Source organism: Tenrec ecaudatus, chromosome 14 (assembly GCF_050624435.1).
Source record: "Tenrec ecaudatus isolate mTenEca1 chromosome 14, mTenEca1.hap1, whole genome shotgun sequence".
Lineage (NCBI taxonomy): Eukaryota > Metazoa > Chordata > Mammalia > Afrosoricida > Tenrecidae > Tenrec > Tenrec ecaudatus.
In genome coordinates this window covers 98,304,109-98,317,059 of record NC_134543.1, presented here as the reverse complement: position 1 = coordinate 98,317,059, position 12,951 = coordinate 98,304,109, and the positions used below count along the sequence as shown (strand labels likewise).

Genomic DNA, 12,951 nt, shown 5'->3' with positions numbered 1-12,951 from the left:
CCAACAACAATCTTCAAATATGAGAGTAATTCTAGAGAATTTGGGAATGGTTGTACCGTATTTTAAAATATGTAGTTGAAAAATTAAGCAAGGAGCCCCTTATTAATCAGAACTCAGCTGCTAGCTTTGAAAAGAATAATGTAACTTTCTTAAAATAGATCTTAGAAAACCTTTGGGTATAGAAATTGGTGTTGTCAGTTATTTTAACATTTTGGGAGTTTGGTGAAGGCTTACAGAGTAGATTATTGGTTTTGTACTTAATAATTCATACACAATTTATTCATTGTTTTGTTTTTCAAATACAGACTTTTAACATAAGAGTTCAAAAGTACTGTGAATACTGTAAAATCACTTGATTTATTTTAGGCTGAAAGGGAAGACTGAAGGATGGAAGTGGGTGCAGGTTTTGAAACTAAGTAAAAAAAGATGAGGGATTTCTTTCCAAATGAACTTTTTGAGCAACCTGGAGTTTTAGAGAGACTTCTAGATAACTTTGGTATAGCAAGGATGTGATAATAAGTAAAATATTGAATTGCTCTTTAATTCTTGTCATTTAGGTGTTTTTCTGTACATACGGATGTAGACTTTTCTCTAATCAGCTTTCCTGTGTTTTTGCGTGATCTCTTTATTTACTGTTTCGGGGCTATTTAATGAGTCAGGATCTAAACTCTTTTAAACCTCCTGAAATCCTACTACTCCCTTGGGTGGAAAGGCTAAGGATTTGAGCAGTAAACAGAAAAGCTTCACTTTTGGTCCCTCGGTAACTGCTTTTCTGCCATCAGAGTTGGCTTGAGTGCGGTCTAGGATTAGCAATCCCTAGTATTGTGCCGAGGAGCCCTTGTGGTGTGGTACCATTCCACAGCCCACTGAAGAGGAGTGTGAGTTCCACTCGCGTGGTGCTCTGCCGGGGACAGGGGTAGCAGTCTGCTTCCCTTGGAAGCCCTCTGGGGAAATTCTGCTCGCTCTCTGGGAGCTGGAACCGACTCCACATCAGTGGGTTGGGTTTGATGATGTTGTACTGATATTGATATATAATCGATGTGTTCTGCAAGGATTGTAAGAAGATTCATTCATCAGTGCTGTCATGAGGTTAGATGTTCTTTTAAATACAAGAGTGCCTGTGCAAGAAACCCACCTTTGCACGAAAATTCAAATCATTAATTTCTCTGTAAGCCTTCTTGGTATGTTCTAGTTATTTTGTTCCAGATGGGAGCATTTCCCCATTAGATTAGCTACCACGGTAATTCTGGTTGTCAGTTTTGGCTTCTGGTGCTCCCACATGTGTCACACTAGACCTGTGGCCCACTGAATTCTCAGTACTGCTTTATGGAAGTAGGCTTCCAGGCCCTTCCCCCTCCCACCTGTCAGGAGCTAAGCTTAGCACCGCATCCCCCAGAGACTCCCAGCGATAGCTAAGCCTCAAGAGGTCATCGTCACACTATCAGTTTTTACCTTCTCACCCAGAACCCCTCTACTCTTCTGTTGTTACATTGGACAGCTGTTCCACTAAATGTGACCTTGAAACCAGCTTGACAAAAGTAATACTTTCCATCCTCTTGGTTATGAAAACACTTCAACAAAACAAAAACAAACAAACAAGCAAAACCCACTTAAACACCCTGAAACAAACAAATCAAGGGGGGATTCAAACACAACCATGATGTGTGTGCCTCTGTGAATTTGTCTGCTTGTCAGCCAGCTTCACTGCGCGTGTACTGTAGCCAGAGACTGCTGCCAATCCCTTAGCAAGCGCTTGGAGCCCACCCACTCTCAGAATCGGCTGCCGCATACAGCGCACCACCATACCAAGCTGCAGCAGCAAGCTTGTCTGGGGAAAGGCCGAATAGGCAGAAGAGCTCTGTATGAGAACATTGCAATAAAAGGAGGGAGCCGTTGACCAGACTAAACACAAACGTTTCTCAAATGTAGAAAGAATCAGTCCCTTTCAGTAGGAAAAAAAAAATTTTTTTAGAACCAAAATAACGGTTTCATGGTGTTTCTTATAAACAGACAGCTGTGTTGAGCTTTTGACAATATTTCTTTTAGCAATGGGTCTTTTTGTCACTTAATCAGTTTAATCAGGGCTAAAGAAAAGGAAGTAAGTGCTCATTTGGACAATATCTGTAAAAGGAATTGCAACTTCTAAAAATAGAGGGTCCTCTCTATTGTATCTCTTCAAAAATTTTTTTCTCCATTCAATTTTTTTAAGCTTGCTACTGTGCATTGGGTGAAGGTGTCCAAAACAGATGATCAGTTTTACAGTCAGTGAATCATGCACATGCTTTTTCATCTCATTTATTATGATTCCTTCATCACCCATCCCACCTCCTCTCAAATCTCCAATCCTCCTCTTCTAATCCTTGTGAATTTTGTCTTTGGGGAAATGCTGCCTCTTGATCCCAAATGGTCAATTATTCCAGAGTGCACACATCGATAGTGTTGTTATTCCCTTGTCTGTTGTTTGGCTGAAACTGGAGCCACAGGGGTGGTGGGGCTCTTCAGGCTGCCCTCCGTTGTAATACACTGGCAATAAACTCATTTGTGAATGGAATTCTCTGCGCGGATGTGTTTCAAATCTGTGTGTCACGAAACACTGGCCACTTCAACATTCTTTGCATGTATAAGTTAGCGACGCTAATTTTGTTCCTATTATTCAACCATAACCATGTCTGCTTCCATAAATGACTGTACATTGGCTGTAATGTTGTCCCCACTTTGAGATTTAACAATCCAGCCGAGTGTGAGATGAGGTAGTGAGTGGGCAGGTGCCTGTAGCGTGCTAACGCAGTAATCTGTAGCTCATGCCTAGTAAATGTGTTCCATGTTTTTATTCTGGTTGGCAGGAATATATGGTTTACAGGAAGCACACCTACATGAGGCTTGATGGTTCATCCAAGATCTCAGAGCGGCGGGACATGGTTGCTGATTTCCAGAACAGGTAACTTGAATGGAACTTATGGATATTTTCCTTGCGTGCTTCAGGTGGTAACTTTAAAAGAAGTGCTGCCCTATCCCCGATGGTCAAACAGTCCCTGGTAGAATTTCTACCGCTTTGGGGGTGGTTTAATCTGTTTATAGTGATTCAAAGGAGTGCCTAGTTCAATAACAGTCAAATGAAGGATTTCTGAGTAAGACCCAAGATTCCATTTCAGTGGAAAATATGGTTTTAGGAAAAAGGTTTTTAAGATTCTATTCCTAAATGTTAAAACAGTGGTTATCCCTGGGTATTGGAGCTGATTTTGAGGGTCTTCTATTGTTTTGTTTTTAATACGTATTAATTTTGTATCCTTTGAGAAAAATGCGTTTTCTTTCCCTCCACTCCCTTGAGCATTGCAGTAGAAGCCCCGCGGGTCTGGCATCAGTAGTGTGAGCCTTTTCAACTGCCGCACTCGCTCAGAGCACCTCTCCCACCTGATGGTGCTCCTGGGAAATCCCAAATACTGCCTGCCTGATGCTGCCGCTTGACCGAGCCGTAATTACCCTCAGTGCAGTCAGCAGAGTCGGGCTTCTGCTCTCTGCAAGTGGAAAGCCAAGTTTTGCTAATGACGGGTCTGTAGTTATCTTTCTTAGACCTGGAGAACTGAGGGATCGGATGGAGTACATCCTGATGCGGCGTCCATTGAAGAACCAATTTTTATTTCTGGCTTTTAATTCTTGGGAAAATGATTAATCACATACCTATTTGTGTTTAGGTTACAGTTTTTAATGTCTGTAAGTGTGGTAAGATACACATAAAAGTTTTCTATTTTAATCATTTTTTAAACATTTTATTAGGGGCTCATACAACTCTTATCACAATCCATACATATATATACATCAATTGTATAAAGCACATCCGTACATTCTTTGCCCTAACATTTTCAAAGCATTTGCTCTCCACTTAAGCCCTTTGCATCAGGTCCTCTCTTTTTTTTTCCCTTCCCTCCCCGCTCCCGCCTCCCTCATGAGCCCTTGATAATCCACAGATTGTTATTTTGTCATATCTTGCCCTATCCGGAGTCTCCCTTCCCCCCCTTCTCTGCCGTCCATCTCCCAGGGAGGAGGTCACATGTGGATCCTTGAAATCAGTTCCCCCTTTCCAACCCTCTACTCTCCCAGCATCGCCCCTCACACCCCTGGTCCTGAAGGTATCATCCACCCTGAATTCCCTGTGCCTCCAGCTCCCATATGCACCAGTGTACAACCTCTGCCCTATCCAGTCCTGCAAGGTAGAATTCGGATCATGGTAGTTGGGGGGAGGAAGCATCCAGGATCTGGGGGAAAGCTGTGTTCTTCATCGGTACTACATCGCACCCTGACTGACCCATCTCCTCTCCTAAACACCTCTATAAGGGGATCTCCATTGGCCGACACTTGGGCCTCGGGTCTCCACTCTGCACTTCCCCCTTCATTCACTATGTGTGTGTGTGTGTGTGTATTCCCTTTTTTTTTTTGCATGATGCCTTATACCTGGTCCCTTGGCACCTCGTGATCTCACCGGCTGGTGTGCTTCTTCCATGTGGGCTTTGTTGCTTCTGAGCTAGATGGCCGCTTGTTCACCTTCAAGCCTTTAAGACCCCAGACACTATCTTTCGATAGCCGGGCACCATCAGCTTTCTTCGCCACATTTGCTTATGCACCCGTTTCTCTTCGGCGATTGTATCATGGAGGTGTGCAGCCAATGATATGATTTTTTTGTTCTTTGATGCCTGATAACTGATCCCTTCGGGACCACGCAATCACACAGGTTAGTGTGTTCTTCCATGTGGGCTTTGTTGCTTCTGAGCTAGATGGCCGCTTGTTTATCTTCAAGCCTTTAAGACCCCAGTCACTATCTCTTTTGATAGCCGGGTACCATCAGCTTTCTTCACCACATTTACTTGTTCACCCACTTTGGCTTCAGCAGTTGTGTCATGAGAGTGAGCATCATAGAGTGCAAATTTAATAAAAGAAAGTATTCATGCATTGAGGGAGTGAATGACAGAGGCCCAACATCCTTCCACCACCTTAATACTAAACTATAAATATAGACACATAGATCTATTTCCCCATCCTCATATATATATTTGCATGTACATGTCTTTGTCTAGACCTCCATAAATGCCCCTTGACTCCCAGCTCCTTCCTCCATCTCCCTTGACTTTCCTCCTGTCCCACTACTATGCTCTGTCCCCACCTGGGCTACAGCTATACCTCTTTACATAATCTTACACTTGATCATTCCCCATCAGGCCTGCCACTCCTCCCTCACTACCATTTTGGCTCCCATGTTGTTCCCTTGTCCCTGTGTTTGTTAACACTACTTCCTTACCCCCCACCCCAAGTCCCCCCAGAACTGTCGGTCCCATTGTTTTTCCTCCAGATAGTTCATCCAGCCTGTCCTATTCAGACAGACCTGTGGAGACACTAACATGCACGAAAACAAGACAGAGGAAAACAAAGCAACAGTATACAACCAGACAACAAAACAACAAAAACAAACCACTGACAAAGAATAAAACAAAGCATTTCACAAAAGAAAAGCTTATAGTTAGTTCAAGGATCGTTTGCTGGCCCTTAGGAGTGTTTTCCAGTCCAGTCTGTTGGGGCACCACGCTCTGGCCCCAAAGTCCACTTTCAGCATTCCCTGGGGACCTTGCCACTCCATTCCCTTGCTGTTCCGCTGCTCCCCCCCAGTGCTTTGCCTTGGTGTGGTGGGATCAGGTCAGGTGCAGTTCCCACACTGTGTCTCCGATGCTGTCCCCTGTATCGCCCTTAGTCACTGAGGGGCACCATGTCTCATAGTAGGGCCAGCCATGTTTTTCTCTCTGTGGACTGGTTGCTCTACTCAGGAACATCATCCTCACGGCCTGGTGGGCCAGGCTGTGTTCCACTCTCTCCTCCTGCCCCTTCCATCTGCTCCCGTGTGCTCTGATCAAATATGTCCATCTCCTGGAGCTGCAGAGTCAATGTCGTCCTTTGAAACAAATTTTTTGGGGGGAGGGGTGGGAATCTACTTAATTTTTGGTGCTGGGGCCAGCCTCCCAGACCTCTCCACTGGTTCCCTACTCCACGCCGGGATATTGCATTCACACCTTGCGGCACTGGGTTGAAGTCTGGTCCCGCTTTCCCTGTGGAGATATAAACAATACCCTCCCCTTGGGTGGATTAATGCCCCATGACCCCACTCCCCTTTTTCTTCCTTATATTCATCCTTTTATCTTCCTTTCCCCACGGAAAATGATATGTTATATTATGGAATCATACTGGACTGTATAAGTAAAATTTCTCTTCCCTGAATCTGTAAACTTAGTTCTCATCTAAGAATAAAATCATCCTACTTCTTCATAAGGTATTTAAGTCATTAGGATAAACCTGCCCTAACTTCTTAGATGCCTTCATGCATTCTTCTTCAGGTATATCCACATTGTTTAAGATAGAAAATCTGTTAGAAAGAACTTCATACACTCTCCTCCTTCTCTTATACAATAAGGAGCATTCATGGAGTGGTGAATTCAAGGATTTCAGCTGCAAACCAGAAAGTCAGCAGTTAGAAACCACCAGCCACTCCATAAAGATTTCTTACTCATTTTTGAGTCGATTCTGACTCATAATGACCCTCCAGGACCGCATAGAACTGCCTCTGGGGGGTTCCTGCGGCTGTCGCTCTTTTTGGGAGTGTCTTTCTCCCACAGAGAGAGCAGCTAATGGTTTCAAACTGCTAGCCTGTGTTAGCAGCCTCGTGTCTAACCACTGTACCACCAGGCCCCTTCATAAAGATTGACAGCCTCAGAAGCCCACAGAGGCAGTTCTGCTCTGTCCTTCCTATAGGATCACTATGAGTCGAGATCAACTCACTGGCAGTGAGTTTGTTTTTTGGTTGGTTGGTTGTTTTGGTGTGGTCTTGTTTTTGGTTTTTCATGCAAGATTAAAGTACAAAGGAATTACCCCCGCAAAAAAAAAAAAGAGCAATGGAAAAAATTCTACCTGCTAGGTGAGCATTGAGCAACTCTCTAAGTTAGTGCACCCAGTGGTGTTGCCTGGGAAAGTTCTCTCTGGTCACAGAGAATTTTTTAATAAAAGCAGTTTCACTTGAACTTCTTTTTGTGTGTGATAACCAATTTAAGAGAACAGCATGAGGCTGTGAAATTATGTTTCCTACCTGGGAAAAATGCTGCAGAATCTGTTGTGATATTGAATACAGCTTACTAGGACAGCCCTAAGAGAAAAACTTAACCCTATAATGCTTGAATTTTTAATTTCATTATGAAAATTTTTTGTTTTTATTCTTTCATAGTTAACAATATATAACAACCAAAATATATTTAAAAATATAAAATTTGCAATGTTTTTTTTAAATGTAACCAAATTATTACATTCATCCATGAATTTATAATACAAGAATTTAAAAATGTACCTTCAATTTCTATATTTTTCATCTTATTTTATTATTAAATAAAAACAACTAAAACTTATTTTATTTGTTAAATATAATACAAAATTTGTTTATAATTTTAGTGTGAAAGTGAACAAAACAATTTTTTTCTTTTGTGATACGAAGATGAACTTTGCATTTGCTGCAGAAAAATACTGGTGCACTCTTGCAGTTGACGTTTTTGCATCTTCCTCTGTTTGTGACCTCAGGGTAAAGGTGAAGACCAGCCAAACAGTATCTCTTCCAGGGATACTTTGGTGGCAGGACCGCTTCTCTTTTTGTCAGCAAACTCAACACCAGTACAGCTAGTAGAAGGTCTGCCTCTTTCTGTTGGTCTACTACTTTTTCCTTCAAGGAGAAGAGCTTCGGCGTTGCTCATTTTGAACTCTTACAGACTTTGGATTTTTTTGGGGGGGGTGTAACTAACGGCTCTCACAGTCTCTACGATAAAGTAGCCAAGAGTTCACAATAGTCACATCTATAAAATGAAAAAATAATTTGTGATAATATTTTTTCGATCTGATATGAATTTGATAGCAAGTCTATCAAATCAAGCAGTGTACCCCAAAATTGCTCAAGTTCCTAGCTATTCAGTGCAAGACATTTATTGGGATTTTGCTGGATTGCATAAAGATTTGATTGGTCAACAATATGAGTAATGATATCCTTCAAGAAAAAATGTCTAAAATATTCAACAGGACGTTTTACTACCCCAGAAGAATCTATTTGTCCTCACCATTCAGGTATAGGTCTAGCTGTACTGTCTCTAGACATGTGCCGCCAAAGAGAAATTATTCCATTTCTTGATGTAGATGACTTTGAACTTGTAGTTATTGGAATTGATTCTTCAATGTCAACAACTGAAGTTTCTAACTCATCTTCACTAGTATTATCATTACTAACTACGAGGTCTTCTCATTCATCCAAATCAGAGTAATTGGGCATATATTCACTTCCTATCATGGGAAATAATGAATATTGTTATCAAAATAGTTTGAATAGAAACATAAGTAAAATTTTATATTGTAAAATCCAATTTTTAAAGTGTAATGCACATTTTATTTACCAATTTCATCCATATTAGCATCTAGTTCCTTGTCTGAGTCTGTACCACTTCTATCTAGGACATAAATTTTCCATAAAACAAATCACAATCCATGCTGTGGTAATTTTTGACACCATCGATTCAAAAGACAAAAGTAATGAGTTTGTTACATTTTGTAAAAACAGAAATATATAATTTTTATGAGTGCTACACCTTTGACATAAAAACTACAGTTTTATGAATATATACAAAAATATCAGCACTAAAACTTCACTAGATTGAAAATTATCATTAAATGCACTGAACGCCAACGACCCACTTAACCTCATACGCACAATCGGTCAACACGTGCCTCTAGCTCAAGCAGTTTGCCACTAAAGTGTGTGACTAGCGGTGTGCATTTGTACTAGTAACATGCGGCGATTTCCTCGACATTGTCGTTGGCTCCAAAAGCTTTATCATTCTTGTACCAGACGCGTTTTAATTAAGTGCTATGAAAACGTCGTGCTCGGCGTTATAGGGTTAAGTGTACGAGTGGTTTTCTCGTTTCAAAAAAGGTAAAATCTCAATTGATCGATTTTCTGAACCAACGAAAATGTCTACTCATAGTGTGTTTGGAGTTAGTTCCATCAGGTCAGACTGTTAATCAAGCTTTCTGTTTAGGTTCTGAAAATATTGTGGAACAGTGTGACAAAAAAACCCTGATTTATGGCAGACGGGCACCTGGTTTTGCCCGCAGGACAATGCACCTGTTTACCCAACTATCTCAGTGTGCCAGTTTTTGGCCAAAAGTAACATGCTCTCTTGGCTCATGCTCCTGACTCACCTGACCTCCCTCCATGACACTTCTTTTTGTTTCCACGCATAAAGAGGGCCATGAAAGGACATCAATTTTATAAGGTAGAAGAGGTAAAGAAAAAAAGCGAGGGATGCACTCTCAGCTATCCAAACATGAGTTTGAAAACTGTTTCCGAGAATGGGAATCACAGATTTGACAAGAGTGTGATGGAGAATGCTTTGAAGGTGATAAGGTTGTTTTGTAAAAAAATAATTAAATACATAGCTTTGAAAAAATAATTTTGGCTTTTTGGGGGGGTACCACCTTGTACACTAATGTTTGCTTTTTGTTGGTGATGTTTACAGCTTCCCTTTTAGTGTCTCTTGCTTGTGCCTGGTCTTCAACAATATTTTCTTTCTTTTTTTTTAACGATATTTTCTAATATGTCTAGAATCAGAATGTACAGTTCCACAATTCAATCTTTGCTTCCTAGCGTATATCTGAAAGATAGTTTAATACTCGAGCATTGTCTAAATATGTTCTAAGAACTGCCCTGTGGTGAATAGAGGCAGCATAACTGTGCAGAGTAACTGAACACTGGTCGAAAGAGAGAACTGAATATGAAGTTGGACCCTCATGTGTTTTGAAAATGAAAATATAATTTTTAACATATACAGAATTTATAAAAATTGTTTCCGTTTTTATTAGTGCCCTGCCAGTTCCCTTTCATTGCAACATTGGCTTTTACTTGTGTCCTGTCTGTTTGCCATCTGTGGTTGCCAAACTGGTCAACTGGTGCCCCGGTTTTGTTGTTGAGAGATTTATATCATCCCTACTCAGATTAATAATTAGCAAATATTTTCTTTAAATCTGTGGGTTGCTTGTATAGTGCTTTTAATTTTAATAAATCCTTTGTATGTGTGTTTGGTGTCAAAGAATAGAAACCATTGTTAAACATTAAGTCTCAACACATTACCCATACATTTTCTCTTAAGAGTTTTATTATATTGCCATCTAGCTCAGAATCATCAAAGCCCACATGGAAGAAGCACACCAGCCTGTGTGACCACGAGGTGTAGAAGGGACCAGGTATCAGACATCAAAGAACAAAAAAACATGTCAGTGGGTGTCCACCTCACCCAGATCATTGAAGACAAATGGGTACATAAGCAAAAGTGGTGAAGAAAGCTGATGGTGCCCGGCTATCAAAAGATATAGTATCTGGGGTCTTAAAGGTTTGAAGATAAACAAGTGGCCATCTAGCTCAGAAGCAACAAAGCTCACATGGAAGAACACCAGCCTGTGTGACCACGAGGTGTCGAAGGGATCAGGTATCAGGCATCAAAGAACAAAAAAATCATATCATTGTCAATATGGGTGAGTGCAGAGTGGAGACCCAAAGCCCATCTGTAGGCAATTGGACACCCCCTTATTGAAGGGTCACGGGGAAGAGACGAGCCAGTTAGGGTGCAGGGTATCAGCAGTGAAACATACAACTGTACTTCTGAACTCTTCCTCCCAACTACTACCATGATCCCAATTCTACCTCACAAATCTGGCTAGACCAGAGGATATACACTGGTACAGCTAGGAACTGGAAACAGGGAATCCAGGGCGGATGATCCCTTCAGGACCAATGGTGAGAGTGGCAATACTTGGAGGGTAGAGGGAATGTGGGGTGGAAAGGGGGAACCGATTACAAGGATCTACATATAGCCCCCTCCCTGGGGGATGGACAACAGGAAAGTGGGTGAAGGGAGACGTCGGATGGTGTAAGCTATAACAAAATCATTTATAAATTATCAAGGGTTCATGAGGGAGGTGGAGTGGGGAGGCAGGGGGGAAAGTGAGGAGCTGATATTAAGAGCTCAAGTAGAAAGCAAATGTTTTGAGAATGATGATGCCAACAAATGTACAAATGTGTTTGACACAACGGATGTATGTGTGGATTGTGATAAGACTTGTATGAGCCCCCAATAAAATTATTTTTAAAAGAAGAGTTTTATTATATCTAGATCCTTAATGTATTTGAATTGATTTTCATATGTAGTGTAAGATATTGGTCCAGTTCAATGGATGAAATCCAGTTGTCCCAGGACCATTTATTGAAAATCATTCTATTTCTCCATTGAGTAGACCTATTAGCACCCTGGTTAAAAATCTGTTTACCATCTATGCGGTTTTTATGTCCATATGTATGCCACATAGGCATACCAGTGCCACACTGTACGCCAGACTGGTCCACGGTTGCCCTGGTTTTGTTGTTGATTTGTTAAGCACATGCTAGGTTATTGGGTTAGACAGGTGTCTGTTTCCAGTTCTTTAGGGTAATATACCTAGGAGTATAGCTCTGTGTTAAATTTTAAAATCATCAAGTGTGAGTCTATCAATTTTGTCCTTTTTCAAGATTGCTTTAGTTATAAGGAGCCCCTGAAATTCTACAAATATTTGAGGATTGATTTTCCTATCTTTACCCCCCCAAAAGCCATTGGAATTTTGATAGGGATACTATTGAATATATATCACTTTAGGTGCTACTGTTATCTTAACAATATTATGTTTTTCAGTCCATGAACCATAGATATCTTTCCATCTGTTTAGGTTGTTGATTTTTTTTAAAAAGCACTTTTTTTTAGTACATAAATCTTTTGTTTCCTTGGTTAAATTGGTTCGTTTTTAAAATTGTTTTGATTCTTTTGTAAATGGTATTATTTTCTTAATTTCCTTTTCAGATTGTTCATTGTTAGTATATAGAAATGCAACTGATTTGTGTTTTGTTTTTGTATCTTAAAACCTTCATTTAAAGTGTGTATGTGTGTTTTCAGGGTTTTCAATATGTACAAGATCATGTCATCCATGAACAGATAATTTTTATTACATCATTCTGATTTGGGTACTTATGAATTTTTTCCTTGCCTAATTATGCTAAAACTTTGCTGAATAAGAGTGACTGAATAAGTAGGCACCCTGTCTTCATTCTCGTCCTCAAGGAAAAGCTTCCAGCCTTTTGCTGATGAATACTATGTTAGCTGTGGGGTTTTCGTAGTTACTTTTATCATGTCAGGAAGTTCCCTTCTGGTCGTAATTTACTGAGTGTTTTCACCAGGAAAGTGTGTTGTACTTTGTCAAATGCTTTTCCTGCATCGATGGAGATGATCCATGTAGATTTTTCATTTGCCTTATTCTATCACTGTAAAATGTTGAATGGGTTGTTTTTGCTTGCTTTGGTTTTATGGATTGTATTATCCTTACCTCCTTTTTTTTATTTTATTTTTTTATCCTTACCTTCTGGGGATAAATCTTCATGGCCGTAATGTATAATCTTTTTAATATGCTGCTCAATTTGCTTTGCTATTGTTTTACTAAGGATTTTTGCATCTATATTTATAAGGGATGTTGGCCTTTAGCATTCTTTTCTTATAATACAATTTTGGCTTAGTATTAGGATAATGTTGGCCTAATGGTATGATTTTAAGAAGTAGTCAGGTTTGCGGGGATGGATTTTTTTAGAAGGATTTGGTATTAATTTTTCTTCTAATATTTGGTAAAATTCACCAGTGAAACCATCTGACCCTTGTTTTTTATTTGTTTTGATTTTGGATTTATTTGGTTTTTATGTGTTAAGATGGTTTTGATTACGGAAGTTGATTTTAATACTGATTCAATCTCCTTACCTGTTCTTGGTCTTTCAGATTATCTGTTTCTTAGCAGTTAGTGTATTTCTAGGAATCTGTT

General features: G+C 40.2%; 1 protein-coding gene across 1 annotated transcript in view; it reads left to right on the top strand.

Moving 5' to 3' along the window:
• INO80 (INO80 complex ATPase subunit) overlaps window positions 1-12,951 on the top strand; it is a 133,329-nt gene that overhangs the window by 94,113 nt on the left and 26,265 nt on the right. Inside the window, exon 28 of the mRNA XM_075530736.1 lies at window positions 2,844-2,938. Within this exon, the coding sequence (XP_075386851.1) occupies window positions 2,844-2,938 (95 nt within the window). The remainder of the gene's footprint in view (window positions 1-2,843; window positions 2,939-12,951) is intronic.